We start from the raw sequence: 17,058 nt of genomic DNA, 5'->3' as shown, positions 1-17,058 counted from the left end.
CATAAACAAGAAAAAGAAAAATAGGTAGCTCAGAAACAAACATATTCTCTATTTGACTTCCTTTAGTCCCCCTGCCTTTGTCTCCATGTGGTTGCATTCAAATCCACATTCCTGGGAATTAAGAAGCCAGAACTATGATAAAATACTATCTGAATGTGACTGGTGCAAAAACAAAAGGATCACCATGAAAATCCACATCTTTTCCTTCTTTCACACCAGCCAAACTAAAGCAAAAACCTCCAAATGTAACAGAAGTAACCAAGCCATATTGACTGCTGTCAACCTCAGTCCATCAGTGACAGAGACTAAGCTCTTTTCGGACCAAGCATTTCTTGCACTGGACCACACAACACCAGTGGAAACGACACAGACAGTTCTCCTCCAACACCACTGATTCCTCCCGGTAGCCGCGCTCGCAGCACAGCAGGTCGCAGCCGCTGATGTCCATGGCTGTGCTGTTGCACATGCGCCCCCTTGTCCCGAGCGAGCCAGTTTTCCGATTTGCAAGGCAGAAATCGGGTGACTCATCAGAGTAGATGAGATCCTGCTTGTCTGGTGGCTTAATATTCTGGCCGACAGGGATCAGGGTCTTGCCATCGTTGCCACCCATCACCTTGGAAGCACCGTTGAAGCGCTCCAGCAGGCGGTCGCCCACCTCACGGAAATGAGGCATCTTTTTCCAGCACGTGCGCAAGGTGCACGACCCCGACAGACCGTGGCACTTGCACTCTGTCCGCATGTAGAGCTTCACCGCCTGGGAAGGGGAGAGCGTGGAGGGGTTGGTGGGTGTAAGGTTATGGGTGGCAGGGGGAAAGCAGAGAGGTGAAGGAGGTAAATGGGCGATAAATAAGAAGAAAGAGAGATGGTTGATCAAACAGAAAAAAGAGGACAAAGGGAACTTTTAAACTTGTACCCTGAAGTGAAGCAGGACTGCTTTCGACAAATGACAAGTTCTCTAAAGAAGTTATTTATTATTGTGTTTTCATAGTGTATCACAGAAAAAGCCACCGGATCACACACATGCACACACACAAATACACACACTGATAGATAGGTAAGATAAAAGCAGACGCTATTCAGAAGGAATTTAACTCCCCAACCCCCCGCTCCCTCCATGTTGCCTCTGGCCTTCCTACATCTAACAAGCCTTGACAACAGATCATTCACTTATACTGCACATAATTAACCCATCACAGACGCCTGTTCAGACACACACACACACTTGCAAAACGTGTATACGAGTTTGCACGCGTGCTTGCACATAAATAGACATTTGCATGCATCACAACACGCTTATTTCTCAACCTCTGGGCATTTGTGTGCAGGTTTCTCCTTTTGTTCAAATGGTTTGTTCGCTAATGCTACAATTGGATTGAGTCCCAAAACTCCCCTCTCCTGTCTACCTGCCTTTGACCCCAACCAAAGTGAACTTTGTGACTCTGTGTTTTGCTTGTGTATGTGTCAACATTTCTGCAAGAGGGTGTAACAAACTGGGACGCAACACTGGCAGCTAAAAGTAAATGTGATCTGGAAGATTTACCGAGCTATATTTCAAACGAACGTAATTAACTACTCTCCAAAGTTGCTCCTTTATCTCCACTCTTTCGGTAGGACGTTGAGTTGTCGACGCCATACTTCACTCGCCGTTCATACGGGCAACAAAGAGGAACTTTAAACTTCGACAAGGGCTGTGGAAACATTAGAAGCTACCTGCCTCGGAGGCTTGAAAACAAAATGTGCGGCACGCTCTTGTTTTTGTGTTCCAGAAACCTGATTCTTGTCAGAATATCAGCTTACGCCGCTACACATATATGGCTGGGGGCGATGTCTTTCTCTTTTGCATGTTCGTGGAATGACGGAACATTCCACAGGACAAGCAACACCTTTGCTGCTAAAATCTTTGAGAGTTAAGTGAAATATCACACACTGGTGTTTACTACAGCACAGTAGCAGTTAAAAAAAACAGTTTGTATTCACACATACAGTGTTCAATCTATTTCTTACTCTACCCATTCAAGATGTAAACAGAAACTGCACAGACATAGTGAGGTTCTGATTCTGAAACAGTCTCTTACCAGCCGCCCAGCCTCGTTGTTGTGCAGGTCAATGAGCGTCCTGATGTCACTCTTGCCCCTTCTTCTCTTGGCATCCATAAACTGTTTCGACTTTTCATAACCAAACTCCACATCATCTCCGCAGCCCCCCCACTCCCACTTGACTCCGTCTCCAGTGGGGGAGGATGAGGACGGCCTTGGAGGTGCTCTGTTCCTGGTCGCCTCACAGCCACACAGCAGGAGGTCTCCCATACTGCAGGCCTGGGTCACGGCGTGGGTCACACCGGCCGCCGTGATGGCATAAACGAACGCTGTCTCCCTGATATCTACGATACAAGGAACGAGGGAAAAGAGGGGTTTTAGTTTATCGATTGGTTCCCAAGTTTAGTTGGCAGACAAGTCCCCGCAATGCAGGATAAACTGATATCTGATGTTATTGAGAATTCTGTTATGATTTCACCACAACTGAAAGGGATAATTCATAATCCAAATGTAAACAGGCACAACGTCAGAAGTCAAAACAGAGGGTTTGAACTTGCTAGCTAAGCTAACCAGCTGCTTTACTAGAAAAGTAAAGCAAATATATATCTTCCCAAAATTTTAAACAGGAGGTTGAAAAAAGGGCCATCATTTGGAAAATAGAGGAGTAATCCAAATATGCAAATGCACACGGGCATTTCCTTTCTTCAATTCAACCCTTTCAGCATTTTCATTATGACACAGTGACATGCTCATGGTAAATACCTACACATTACACACACCATATTCAGACATCTGTTCATCAGACTCATCCTCAATCAATCCTAGGATAACAACTGGGGAAAAAGATAGCCCTACTAATGGCAGACGCTAGTTTCCATCCTTCCATCCAGTCATCCATGCATCTGTCCCTCCATCAAGTCTGTTAATATCGCAGCCATGCGGAACAAGATAAAAGCACCTTTCTCTCAATCCTCGTCCATTACTACGATCTCGAGCGCCATTGGATTTGTGGTGCTGAGAGGATGTCTATTTCTCCCTCTGTCATTCACACACCACAGCTGATGGTTTATTTTGGGTGCAGAGCTTAACACTCCTGGCTGAAGGCATGTCCAACCACAACTGCAAATTGATGGTCTGTCCTCGCCGGTGGCTTCAGCATCATTCTCTTTATGCACAGTTATTGCAGCTATGAAAGAATCTCATACTAGACCTACTTGGCTGAGTATCGTATGCATTCGTTGTCCTCTTTGTCCAGTGAAATGCAGGTAATGAAAAACAAATCTTTATTGAACCAGAACAAATCTAATATCTTAAACCTTCTAGATCTTTCAAATCAATTTTAACCACTGTGTTTAGTTACTGGGATTAAACCATTGCTTCGGAACAAAATAGTAATAAAAACGATACAGGTCTATTTTTATCATTATGAGCAAATCTAATAAAAAAAAAACGAAACCAACTCGTCAAATACAAGCGCTTGGTCAGTGGCTGTAAGCTTCATTGTATGATGCTCTAGGTACCCCCCTAGCACCAGTTTTGGATGTGTCAGGAACGGCGTGTCAGTTTCCACTTGTTTCGTGTCTTTTCAAAATAAACTTCGGTTTAGGTTTAGACAACAAAACCACTTAAATAGGTTTCTGAAAAGAGCGTGTTTTATGTTAACTTGACTGATGACTCATGTGAGTGAAAACTGAGACATACATTTGTCAACTTTTATCTCTTTTTCTTTTTCTCTAATTCTTCAGTAGAACCCAATGGGTTGGGTAGACAGATAATGCTTTGTTTGTTGACAATAAGTCTGTGTAAAGTTTGCCTGGAAACAAGCAAGCAGTGGGAATTGTTCAGGACATTGATGGTTTAAATGGCAGAGCTCTGCCTAGATTGATGATAAACTAGGGACTGAGTATATGCATGTGTGTGTGTGTGTGTGTGTGTGTGCGTGTGTGTTTGTGTGTGTGTGTGTTAGAGAGAATGAGAGGGAGAATAGCCACTTAGCGAGCCCTTGTATGTGTATTCGGAGACTAAGGGAAGGACTTTTAAGAGCTGGAAGGCGGTGAGCGTGCAGTCACCACCGTCAACACTGCCAACTCCATATCGCATGATTCAGTGAATGGGATTCATTAGGAACGGTAACACACACACACACAGAATGGGTGGCGTGCGACGAGACATGCACACCCCAGCGCGCCGTGATATCAATACCAGCTGTACACCCCAACACCCAGATATGTCTCCAATACAGGCAAATATGTGTACGTTTGTGTGCATGTTTAAGCAATTTAAAGCATGTATGATATTACACAAATAGTCAGTTGTCAAATGTTTTTTTGCGTCTTATTTTGAAGTTTGTTAAATGATCGAGTCCTGTGGATTTTCGATCTGCATTGTTTGGGATTTGCTGCGGTTGATTGTAGAAAAAATAAATCACTTAAATTTGTTCGTGAGTGACTTTACATGTGTATGGCGGTGGATGTACAGCTACAGCTCTCCTTCTGCAACTGTGTGTGTACGTAGCTCAGTTAAGACCACACCTTGCTGCTCCTGCTGTTCAGCAGAATAGGGCTGAGGTTTTCAGGAGCAGCGACATACTCAAATCACCTTTAATCCTCTCTGTGAGGCTACCTCCTAACTACTGTGCCATCCCAGCATGACAGCTCGTATTTGTTCGACACATTTCTGGTTTGAGTTACTGCTCACAAGTGGGATTATTACAAACTGGGCCACGAAAGACATACAGGTGTAGAAACCAACACACTACAGCACCCTTTCTCATTGATGCCAAAACCCTTAAAACAGCCTGACATGAATTACTGTATTCATTTAGACAGACACCCTCTGTACTTGCCTTTTTATTTTTGTTTAATACGATACAGCATCACATGAATCAAACCTTAAAAAGTGTTTTTACTATCAGGATCACTGGATCATATTGTCTAGTAAACATACAGTACAGTGGATATACTCACTTACTTTGAATAGCAGTTAAATACGAGAAAACACAAAGTGTGTAAAAAGTGGGTATAGCCGTCTCTGTACCTATATCTACCTGTAAAAATCATTCATGAGAAAATGTTTGACACGATTGATGACTGGTTTAATTACATCGCAACCACTGTACAGCCCAAACTAAGAATCTAGCAGTACAATACTCCACACACACACATTCTGTACACAATCTATGATGGCTTTCAAATGACTACAGCATCCCTTATGTGATTGCCCGCATCACTGTACAGTATGCTGGCATGGCTAACAATGGCTGTCGTGAGCGCTCTGGAGTCTGTATGTTATCCGAACACGGCGAAGATCAAGAGAAAGAGGATGATAAATACCAATTAATGATGAGAAGTCAGATATTTGACCTTGTTTTGAAACTGAATATAGCTGAAAGGTTCATGTCCAGAGGACAAAACGTTTCGTTACCGATGCAAAATGAGTTGTCATGATTGTGTCGACATGTTCATTCGTTGGCACTTGTTGCAGTAAGTGTGTGAGATGGCAGGGTTTCAGTAATGTTGTGAAATCAACTACAGCCCCTATTATATGAACACACACACACACACACACACACACACACATGCAGACACACCTCTACCTCTTCAAGTGGCTTCATGCAAAAGTGTTTTCAAGTCAAAAGTAAGACTCATGGACCATGCCACATGAAAGTCTGTGTGTATGTTTCTTCAGCCATACAGCTAGAGATGTGATGTATGCAAAATCATGTTCATCATCTGAAAACATTAGAATGAAAGAAATACAAACACACATACATGCATGCTGTCTGTACAGTTCTCATCAATACCTTCTTATCACCACAGACAAGCTTTACGGTACCATTAGCTGATGAACACACCACACAGTACAAGTGCTGTAAGGTTTAAATAGTGGGGGAAGATAGCCTGAAGATATTTTTTTCAAATTGGGAAGCAGAAAAAGGGTGTTTAAGGCAGCTTGGCTATGCTCTCAAACACCCTGTGGCTTTGTTTTTTACTGTACATTTATGACCCATCATAGCACACAATGTCATATTCTTTGTCTAGAAATTACATTTTATGTTCTACAAATGCAAACAGGTTTACAAACAGACATCATTACTACCATACTTAGAGCATTTAGACGTTATGTCAGATTAGCTATAAACTTCCTTTGCTACAAAGTCTAAAACACTTTTCCAAACATGCATGTGCACACGTACACATAAAACACACGTTAGGGACTGAACCATCTATATAAAACTAGTTTTGGTCGGACATATTTCATCATAGTTCACTGTGCCAATGATAAAGAGTGTCACATCTAGAGTGCTGCAGAAATTAGCTAGCACCACCTCCACCCTTAAAAGCCAGTAAAGTTTTAAAAACAAATGTTTAAAACAAATTCTGGGGGATCAAATAAGAAGCAGAATAAAAAAGCACACAGTATACTCAGGCCCAACACCCATGGACACAGGGATGAATGAACAGACTGCACCAGCTTTCATTATGATTGTCTAATGTATCTACAAAGAAAACATCACGTCATTAAAATACTTTGAAGGAGTCTATTATCACTTAAAATCTAAATAGAGGTCAATGAGGCTAAGTAAACCACTTAGAGAGATTGAACATTAAATACAAAGGCACTTTTATTTTGACATTTAGTTCATGATAAACGGCCATTAAGAGCAGATCCAGGTAATTGAGGACAAAGGCTTCAAAACACAGGAGCACTCTGGCCTCCCTTATAGACAGGCAGGAATTTATGATTAATTGCTGGTCTATCTTCTACTGGTAGATTCTTGTCCTCTTTTTCCCTCCCTCCCTATCTTTGTGTTTGCGTTTCTTTTTTTCTACATCTTTCTTTTCCTTCCAGAGACACTGGCAACACCGACAGTCAAATGAGAGGATGACAAAACATGCTTTTTAACCATCTTATTAATTACAATTACACAGAACTTATTGAAAATGTCAGTATCCTGCCTTTGCTTTCTGATTAACAATTCATGTGTCACTTCCTTGAGACAATAATGGCAGGCAAGCACTTCACACACTTCAGGATGCACATCTTCTAGAAACGAGACCCAAAATGGATTTAATAACGTGCTTGACACATTTGTTGTTGTATATTAATATCAGGTATTCCCTGTTTGTTGGCTAAACACAGAGATAAAGGCTCTCTGTAGTACCAGTCAAAGAGGACACAGGCAGCTCTCTATGAATCTAATCATAAAAGAGGAAAACCAACACAGTAATTGGGGGAGACCTCGCAGTGACCCAACTTCAGTTATATTACAGACTTCAAAGAGCTGGAGGAAGATGTTAAGAGATCTTAAGAGAGATGTTAGGAGCAAAACGGCAATTTTAGCTGATCATTTCAAGCGTGCCCAATCTGATGAAGAGGAGAGTCAGTCAAGTGTGAATACGTCTGGTCTGAAATACAACAGCTGCCCTTGTCTATTGGAGTGCCATCAGACAGGGATCTGTCCTCAAGTTGACGTCGGACCGTCAGCTGCGGTCGAGAGGTCATGGGCTCAGATCCTAAGGTACTCACGGCTGAAAAATGGGACATGACAGTATTTTCAATGTGTTCTTTTAAAAACCCTGTGAAAGGTTTTTGGAAGGGCTGATGGAGACAGCCACAAAGACGATTATGGGAATTTCTGATCAATACCACTGTCATATCTTTCCATTCAATATAAGGCTACAGAGCCAGGAGACAGTTGGCTTAGCTTCGCAAAAGGACTGAAAACAGGGGAAAACAGCTAACCTCGCTCTGTCTAAAAGAAACAAAATCTGTCTACAACCGCCTCAAAAGCTCACTAATTTACACGTGATATACTGTATGTATTGCTGTAGACCCAGGAAGCCACTGTGCTGTTTTTACACTTCCATGTTTGTAAGGATTAAACAAACAAGAAATAACATGTTAGTGGGCTTTAGAGTGCTTATAGACTACTTTTATTACCTTTGGATGGAGGAAGGCTAGCTGCTTCCCCTTCTTTCCAGCCTAACCTAAGCTAAGCTGCTGGCTGTAGATTTGTATTGAACATCTAACGCTCAGCAAGAAGCGAATTAGTGTATTTCCCAAAGACTATAGCTTTATGCACGTATAAATGGCACTCCATATTAGATAATAGGGGAAAAAGACAGGGAAACAGAGACATGAAAGTAGTTACCAACACTCAAAACACATTCCTTCCTTACTCACCTTGCTGCAGTATTTTGCCAAAGTACTTGTTGTGGCTAGTGCAGTTCCACCGGCGGTACCTGAACTGGTACTGGCACTCCCTGACGCCCAGCCTGGCTCCTTTGGCCACCTCACTGACGATCTCTGGCTGAGTCTGGCACAGCTCAGCCTGCTTCCCTGCCAGACGCTTCGCCTTTCTGCAAATGCTGTTGGGGTCCATCACCAGCGGACTGCCCACCGCCCTGGAAAAGTTGAAAAATGTCAGAGAAGAGAACAATCTCTTAGTAACATAATAATAGCAAGTTCCCGCTTTTCTTTATGGTAAGCAACACGTTAACTTAATCGCACGGTAAACATTGTGGCTGCACTCATCAGCAGCCACAAACCAAATGCAAGCTTGGTTCTTTCTGTGGCGGCAAAGCCTGCCAATTCTACCCACCACTTCTTAGCTGCAATGCGCTTCTTGAATAGGCACATGGGAGACAACAGCGCACCCAGTTTCCCAGAGGCATCTTAGCTCTGACATCAGATTCACAAGTCTGTCTTTAGCTACTGGACTGTGCTTGAGAACTGTGTGGTCCTCACAAAGCTGGAAGTGAAACAGTTGGAAGTCTCTTAACAGACAGGCCGCTAAGAGTTGATCTTAATGCTAAGTTGATTTTGGTGAACCAGAAGGCAGACTTTCTAGATTCCCTGATGATACAGTCTCTCGGGAGATTTTGCAGCAGTTAGGGACTTCACCGCGAAAACCACACGTATCGCTCGAATCAGTGCTGTTAAAAGAATTCCCAGATTAAACCCATCCAAATGAGGAATGCACATATTATATTACTTAAAAGAACAAAAAAATGAATGTTTAAATCTGTGGCAAAAAAAATAAATCAAGCTCGCCTCATGTCGTGCAAATATTTAAAACATTCAAATATATATATATATACATCTTGTATTTGATGAATACGGACCTGGATCGCCTCAATAGCTTTGACAGATGAGTGTATATAATAAAGACATCGTTTATTCTAACTCTTAAAGGGAAAGAGGGGCTTGGCTCTGCCACTTAGAAGCCCTGCCAGCATCTGTGGTAGTTTTATGAGATTACTTTATTTCCATTCTTTTCCTCCTCACCTTGCCTTAACTGTCCCCCACTCACCCCCATCTATGCTGTTAACTTTATGAATATTACATTTATTTTTTCACATCCCCCTTTCATTTACTCCATCTCTCTCTTGACTCTTCTCCGCAGTTGACTTTAAGCCACTGAATGTCAGCAGATGTGATCCATAACTTCAAGTTTTACCATGAAATGGGAATCGAAAGGGTATGCATTGCAGAGAGAGGCAGAGCAAAAGACTACCTCATAGGTTTTCATTCAGCCTTGTCCCTGTTAATCGCACCGCCTGATATCATTCATCTGCTTCAAGAGTTTGTTTTAAGAAGCAGAACAAACACTCTCGCCAATCCCCTCTCCTGGCGGTCTGATACAGAGCAAGACATTTGCACACACACACACACACACGCATGCATGCATGCATATTCATCCTTGCACACTCAGTCCCTGTGTTTTTGAAGGTTTTGAAAACCAATCCATTTTTTCATTTGTTAAAGCTATTTATATGACAGTCTAACATGTCAACCCGCGATTGACTGAAAATACTATTCACAGGGGATCTTGTGTCAGCCTCTTAGCCAATAACATCATGGAAAGGAAGATCCAGAGGCAACCGCCCAAATACTGTTATCCACCAGGACTTAACATGCGATAACAGCAGGCAGCATGGATTGCGATTATGATTTCCATTCTAATAATTACATTCGTTTTTAAGATTAGGGGGAGTACATGTACTCAATCATACAGTATGAGCCATAATATATGGTGTATAATGTGGAAATCATAATAAAAGATAATAAGTGTATTGGCATATAAGCATGCATGCACAAGAGACACACACAAACAAATGTCTGAACGCACACTCCAGGGACACCCACTGCTGCATTCCTTCTATGATTATTGAGAGTGTAATGACAACATCACTATGGAAACAATGCTGTGTTTTCAATACAGGTGTTGTGTGTGTGCGGAACTTTACAACGGGTCTGTGTGTGTGTGTGTGTGTTCTGCTCAAGTGTGTGCATGTGAAAGTAACACAGATAATGAAATCATACAGACAGTCTGTATGTGTTAATTAGCAGGTACAGATACAATACTTAGCAACGCACACTCCCTCTCAACAACCACTCATTATATAGCCACTGCTCCCAGGCTGCAGTGTGTGTGTGTGTGTGAGACAGAGAGAAGGATGCATTCAGGTGTATTTCGATACAGTATGGGTAGATTTTTATGGATGCTTGTAGTTGTAAAAGTTGTAAAACTAGTGAATGTACTGGATGACGTTTGGATGGAGTCCTGGAAGCAGAAGACAGAGACAGTTAGAGGGCTTTGACAACGAGAAAAAAAGTTCCCTTATTATCTCATTTTGCAAAGTGAACTGGTGAAAGAGATTAAATTGCTTCTTGTGGATGCAACAATAATTGAAAATGGCAATTTTTGTGTACTTACGCACTTTATAATAAACTGGCAATTTGCATACATATTGTTTGTAATGAGTCTAAAACTGACTGATATATGACATCATGTCAAAGAAACGTTTCTCTTTGTTCAGTTTCCATGTTTGACATTTGGCACTGGCGATAAATCCTGGAGATTACTTTATTAGTGTGTAGCGTGGATTAAGGACATGTCTTACATCCGTGTTAGCAGTATCTCCTCTCTTTCCTCACATCTCACAACAACTGAGCACAATGAATTCACATGCGGCCTTCTGCCACAATATGCAACTATATTCATTTCAACAGTATCTTCCTAAAACTGAGCAGCTTCTGCCATGCGGGAAACAGTGGAGAAGGACATTGGTCAGAGCAGAGAAATGACCAATAGCAGGATTTAAAACTGTACTTTGTTTAAGTCAAATGACAGGGTTTTGTGAATTGTAACAATTAAAACAGATATACTTCAAAACAAAATTTTTGACACAGTAGGGTGAAATCATCCTTTCATTTTGGTTAAAAGCTATTTTGATAATCCCCATTGGACTGTCTTCAATATAAGTTTGGAAACGGGGCATGATGGGAGGAGAAATGGGAATGAAGTATGAATCGGAAAGTGAAGCGAACTGAGGTGGAAAAGCGCAGTGCCGGCAATATACCCAAAAATGGGATGCAATAATTGGATGATAGGATGACAGTGAGCGGCCAGCATTCTTGCCCTTGTTTGGAGATCGCTACATAAAAGTGTGCATCCCTGCGAAGTTGAATAGGATATGGGAATACTCCAGAAAGTCCATGTAACAGGTGCAAAGTAATTTTTTTAATAAATTGACCGGAGCTAGGGTGGCTTAAGGAGGTTTATGTGTCTGCACAGTGAACATTACGAAAGAAATCAGACATCAATCTACTTTTCACTTCTCTTCTCTCTTTTGGTTTCCATGGAGCAGGAGTGGACAAAACGGTGCACTGAATAGCGTCCTTTGCCTTTCGTACTGAATACTATATACAACTGTTAGCATCATGTTTGTCTCCTGCTCCATGGACTTCTGCAGCCTCAATGAAGATAAAAAATACTATCTACTGAATCATATAAAGATGAACGTCCCCCTGTTAAAGCTCAGAATGGGATGCTTCAAGAGGATGCATGCATGCACTCAAATGCAGTTTGCACACAAAATCCTTCATATACAGTAACCGCAAGCAGACACATTCACTACTCGGCAGGCATGCACAGAGATAAAAGCAGACTCGCAGACGGAAATACACGGCCAGACAGCAATCAGATCCTCTTCATGCAAAGTGCCACTGTCATTTATGAAACATCTCTTGAAAAGTTATAAGTGCAAAACACCATCCAGGACGTGCAGTCATTGATATTATCAGGGGCTTTAAGGAAACACTGACTCGCATGAATAGTTCTTCATGATGATAAAGTCCCAAGACAGAGACAGGGGGGGGAGGGGGTCATACAGTAAGAGATAAAACAAGACAAAGCGACAAAAATACCCATATCAAACATTGAGCGATAGCGGGTCTATCCATGCTGCTAACACCTTTGACATGTTAATAAGTAATCTAATCCAAACTGTTGTGCTTGAACAATCTAAATAAGATCATATCAGTGATAAGTTTTTACATTTGTTTGTTTTTCATATTGTGGCTGAGAACTGGGAACAAAACACCCCTGAGGTTTCACAGAAATAAAAGCCTTATTCAGTGTGTTCTGAGCCCAGAGATGCGTCAGAAAGAGATTAAACATCGGTGCTCAAAGCGACCTCAGGTTTCATTAAGGATCTCACGGCACCATAGATAAAGTGCTGTACTGTACGGGGCCCTTCTTTTTTTTCACTCCGCCCACGAATGAGTGAATTTCATCCCTCCTTAATCCCTCAAGTATGCTGGAGATGAAGACAGTCACGACAAGCGCTAGTCTGAGACGCCAGTGTGAGAGAGAATAAGAAAAAGGGTCAACGAGAGACAGCTAAAGAGGGGGTGTGTAGAGAAGGAAAGAGATGGTTCAGTGTAAGATAAGAATGAGATACAAAGAGATAAAGCACTGATAGAATTATCAAGAAACAGCGAGGAAAATGAAAACACTGTGTTAAATTTGTCTGCCGTCCCAAAAACACAAGATTGAAAATGGATGGCAACAAATTCAGCACCTCGCCAGCGTCCCGACAGTCTGTGTGCCCTCAATAATTGCTCACTTGTTTTTCTGACCCTGCAGTCTGGGACACGTCAATCACTTTCAGACATGTCTGATCATGTTGTTTTTTTGCTGACGTAAAAACAAGATCGAGAACAATGGAGTTTGTCTCAATGAAATGTTTCAGCACTCATGAAATGTAATGCACCCAATTTAAATAGCAGCAATACATTGTGACCAAAGGGGAAACCAACAACATACAACAACATACAACAAACCAATTTTACATAAGAAAAACATTCACAAGTTTGTTCTGTTGTTACAACTTGGTACAGTGACACACCCAACAGCAAAGACAGCCAAAAAGTACAAATTGTCCAAGAATGGATATATTCAGATGAAAAGTAGAGGTTGGAAAGGTGCATGGGTGTTTGTGGGACTCAGCAATAACGATGAAATATAGAAAGCAGAGCTGGTGCTATATTGGTTAAGACAAATTTAGTATTAATGGTACACCAACATTGGTAAAATTGGTGTCTGAGCTAACCACTGCAGGGGATGCCACCTGTAGCTTTGCTTACTGTATAATTGTGCCAATAATATGACATTTACTGCATCATCATGAGAGTCTTTAACACATGCGTTCAACTCTTATGGATATGTGAGACCACACACGTTGGCAAACATGTTGTGTTCTACAAGTTACGCCATGAAAAAAAGTTTTCCGATGAGACATCTGTTTTTCTGTTGTTCAATTTGAAGCTATAATTTGGCGTGTTCACCATTTCAGGCACTACGACAAGTAAGAGCAGATCAGAAAACTGTAAGATGAGTAACGTAAAACAGTAGCATGGAGAAGAACCAGAACGGACTCAAAACTGCACACAGTAGCAACTTCTATTTTATACAGGCATCCAACAGACATCAAAACCTGTGCTTCGCTGATGTCGCCTTAACATTATCTTTCAATGTTACATTTACATTTCAAACTGGCTTCTGCCAACCCCAAAACTGTGAACAGTTTTTTGCCAATCTTGGTAAATTGTAGATGCATTTTGACGTTTCGTGGACCATTTATACCCTCTGCCCTATATATATTTCTGACACTGGAACATATTTAAAGTATTCATGCCCACAGAAATGCATGCATGCTCAAAAGTGCAGACACACACACACACACACACACACACACACACACACACACACACACACACACACATAAACACATTTAATTCAGTTCTCTCCTTGATGCCAAACCCACATCGTCATTATCTTTATCTGTACCCATCTCCCTGGTCCTGATTAGACATCTAGCTTTTCAGACCAGGAGTGGAGTGAACAAGATAAGATCTGTTACAATGAAACTCTCCTCTGGTGATCATGGCGGTTCTGACTATCGAGCCATGTGTTTGTGTGTGTGTGTGTGTGTGTGTGTGTGTGTATGTGCATATATTCTCCCATAACTGACTGAATGAGTGCACTTGTACATCTCTGTGTGCATGTTAAACAGATTAACCAGGATCCACTGGTTGGAGATGTATTTGGAGTGACACACACATAAACACACAAAGGAGAAAGCTGAAACACACACACGCACACACACACACACACACACACACAAATGCAGTGTGTGTGTGTCCACCTGTAGGCCTGTGGCACGCTGCAGGCGGGCTGCCGGCCAAAGTGGGGCTGTGACACACACACACACACACACAGAGCAAAGTTGGCCCTGCTAAGCACTGTAGTCTAAACCAGTATAAGAGAGCAAAGACATTCCTCACTTTGTCTCTGAGCTGTGCTCTCTGCTCTCTGGCCAAATGATTAGAGCGCTCTAATCAGCAGAGGCTCTGAAAGGACAGCTATCTCCCTGCATTTCATCTCTCTCAGTCTCTGTCCATCACTGCAGCTCTCGCTCTCTTTTCCCTCAGCAACAACCTATCTGCATGATAGGTATTTTCCTTCCATGGACAAGTATGGCAAAAGACATGCAGAGAGATTGAAGAGGAGCGAGCATGAGACAGAGAATGAGAGATGTATGATGGTATGTCCAGCAGCTTTCAACAGAGAGCATCATTGTCCTGGCAGACTGGGGAGCAACCCACAGGTGTGGCTTCACCCTAGCTGCTCCACAGCCGGCCACTGTGTGTGTGTAAGTGTGTAGGTGTGTGCGTATGAGTGTGTGAATCTGTGCCTGAATGCATTCACATGTGTGTCTGTGTGAGTGTGCAAGTCCGCCAGCGAACAAGTGAGTGAGTGAAAGAAGATGACAACGTATGTCAGTGGGGATAAAAAGGAAGTAGCAGATTTCTCAGTGTTGATTCCCCTAATCCACTAGAGTTTTATTTAAAATGAATCTCCTGAGTTCTGAAGAGTGTGCTGCCACTAGAACGCTGACATGAAAATTACAGAGATTGAATATAGTTTAACACAACAGCTACTTAATCTGAGTTTCTCACAAATTCAGATTCAGCCGGCTGAGACTCAGCAGAGAAACCAGACTGTGTCTGTCCTATTTCTTCACATCTTGAGGACACAAGTGTGAATGCACGTCTTGTAAACTGCATTTTCTTATTCCGTGACACCCCAGAAGATAACATGAAAGGAGAGCTTGAATCCATGTCCACCTTATGGTCTGTCAGTATGCAATGTTAACTCCACATTAACAACAGGACTAAGGGTCCTTACATCAAATCAATAATTTCACCAGGGTAATGTGGAGCAGGTCATTTCTTTTTGATTCCATATCCAAACTCAGTTGTCCTAACATTGGCAATTCTCTGTATTTCTAATAAATCCTCACAGGTTACGTGTGTTTACTTCACATCTATAATGATTGCACGTGAAGACACACTGCCTCTGATGCTGCCAGTCCATCTGCCAGTCACACAAGGACATTCAGTGGACTTACACAGCACCTGTGACACTACAACACACACTGACCTTGACTGGGCTGTGAATGAACAGTGGGAGGATTCGCTGGGTAAAAAAAAAAAAACAAAGCTTCACATTCAAACACTGCTGCTTTGCACAAGCGTGTGTGTGTGTGTGTGTGTGTGTGTGTGTGTGTGTGTGTGTGTGTGTGTGTGTGTGTGTAAAAGAGAGAGAGGGAAAGACAGACAGAAATATTGGATGTTGCCAAATGAAATAGTGCATACAAGACAGTGAAAGTATACAGACAGACAGACAGACAGAGACCCAAATGGATAGAAAACATGTTATCAGCAGATCTATACGGTCTGTCTGTCTGTCTGTCTGTCTGTCTGTCCGACTGTCACACACTTTGCGGAGCTGAGCCTGTATGGATTGTTTTATGATGACATATCCACTGCGCCTAGAGGGCCACCTGACATTCCTGACTCTGAACCCCCACTACACACACACACACACACACATACAAACACACACTACCTCCACCAATCTCCCTGTCCTCTCTCCTCCATGTATTACTGCAGGCAATGAACAGCAGACACCGCTCTCACCACCCTGTGTCTCTTTGTCCTGCATGCTGGGGACCTATATTTGTCTCATTGAAACATACTTTGATTTGAGGGTTTCATGATCTCTTTGTTATTAGCACATATACAAGTTTTGCTTTGTTTATCTTGGTATTAAAGAAAAACAGAAAAATATGAAGTGTAAATAACTGAAGTGAAGTATTGATGTTTCAAAAACACTATTACATGCATTCTTTTATCATTACTGATCTATCTGCTTATTTTGTCCATTTTTATGAATTATCTTTATTGTGTTAGCTCTTTTTTACGTACATCCTACTATTGCAGCCTTGCATTTCGTGTTTATATTTGTCTTTGGACCAGACCCCATTCGAAACGCAGACGGCTCCCGGACTATCCTGAGTATTTAGGTGAAAAGCCGGTAGGCTAACGTTGAGTGATGGTGCTGCGGATAAATATAGTTCAACATAATTATATGCCCCATGTTTGTGCGCGGAAATCAAATATAACTAAGTCAGGTGAGATCATTTAAAGGCCAGGCTGACACAAGACAGATTAACATAAAACACGTGGTAAATTCAGAGCACTTACCACCAGAGTCCGATGATATTGACCGGACAGAGCAAGATAAAGAACAGGGCCAGTTGGATCCGTGATAGACGAACCGTCATGTTGAACGCAGCAAATCCGCAATGAGTTTCCCCAGCCAAAT

General features: G+C 42.0%; 1 protein-coding gene across 1 annotated transcript; it reads right to left on the bottom strand.

Annotated features, from left to right (window-relative positions):
* Positions 1 to 292: 292 nt before the first annotated feature.
* Positions 293 to 17,017, bottom strand: wnt6b (wingless-type MMTV integration site family, member 6b). Its single transcript, XM_076104102.1, has 4 exons — positions 16,938 to 17,017; positions 8,223 to 8,443; positions 2,076 to 2,380; positions 293 to 754 (listed from the first exon to the last, which is right to left on the bottom strand). Exons 1-4 carry the CDS (start codon positions 17,015 to 17,017, stop codon positions 293 to 295), a joined length of 1,068 nt encoding a protein of 355 aa, XP_075960217.1.
* Between the last annotated feature and the right edge of the window lie 41 nt (positions 17,018 to 17,058).

The sequence above is a fragment of the Anarhichas minor genome, unplaced genomic scaffold (genome assembly GCF_050575085.1).
Source record: "Anarhichas minor isolate MPS153535 unplaced genomic scaffold, ASM5057508v1 ptg000004l, whole genome shotgun sequence".
Taxonomy (NCBI): Eukaryota; Metazoa; Chordata; class Actinopteri; order Perciformes; family Anarhichadidae; genus Anarhichas; species Anarhichas minor.
This window is presented reverse-complemented; position numbering and strand designations above follow the sequence as displayed.

Bases quoted from the DNA above. Each gene is read 5' to 3' on its own strand.
- wnt6b (XM_076104102.1), bottom strand. From the start codon at position 17,017: ATGACGGTTCGTCTATCACGGATCCAACTGGCCCTGTTCTTTATCTTG. The intron at 8,444-16,937 runs GTAAGTGCTCTG...CAACTTTTCCAG, and splicing joins AATATCATCGGACTCTGGTG to GGCGGTGGGCAGTCCGCTGG. The intron at 2,381-8,222 runs GTGAGTAAGGAA...CTTGTATCGTAG, and splicing joins TGGCAAAATACTGCAGCAAG to ATATCAGGGAGACAGCGTTC.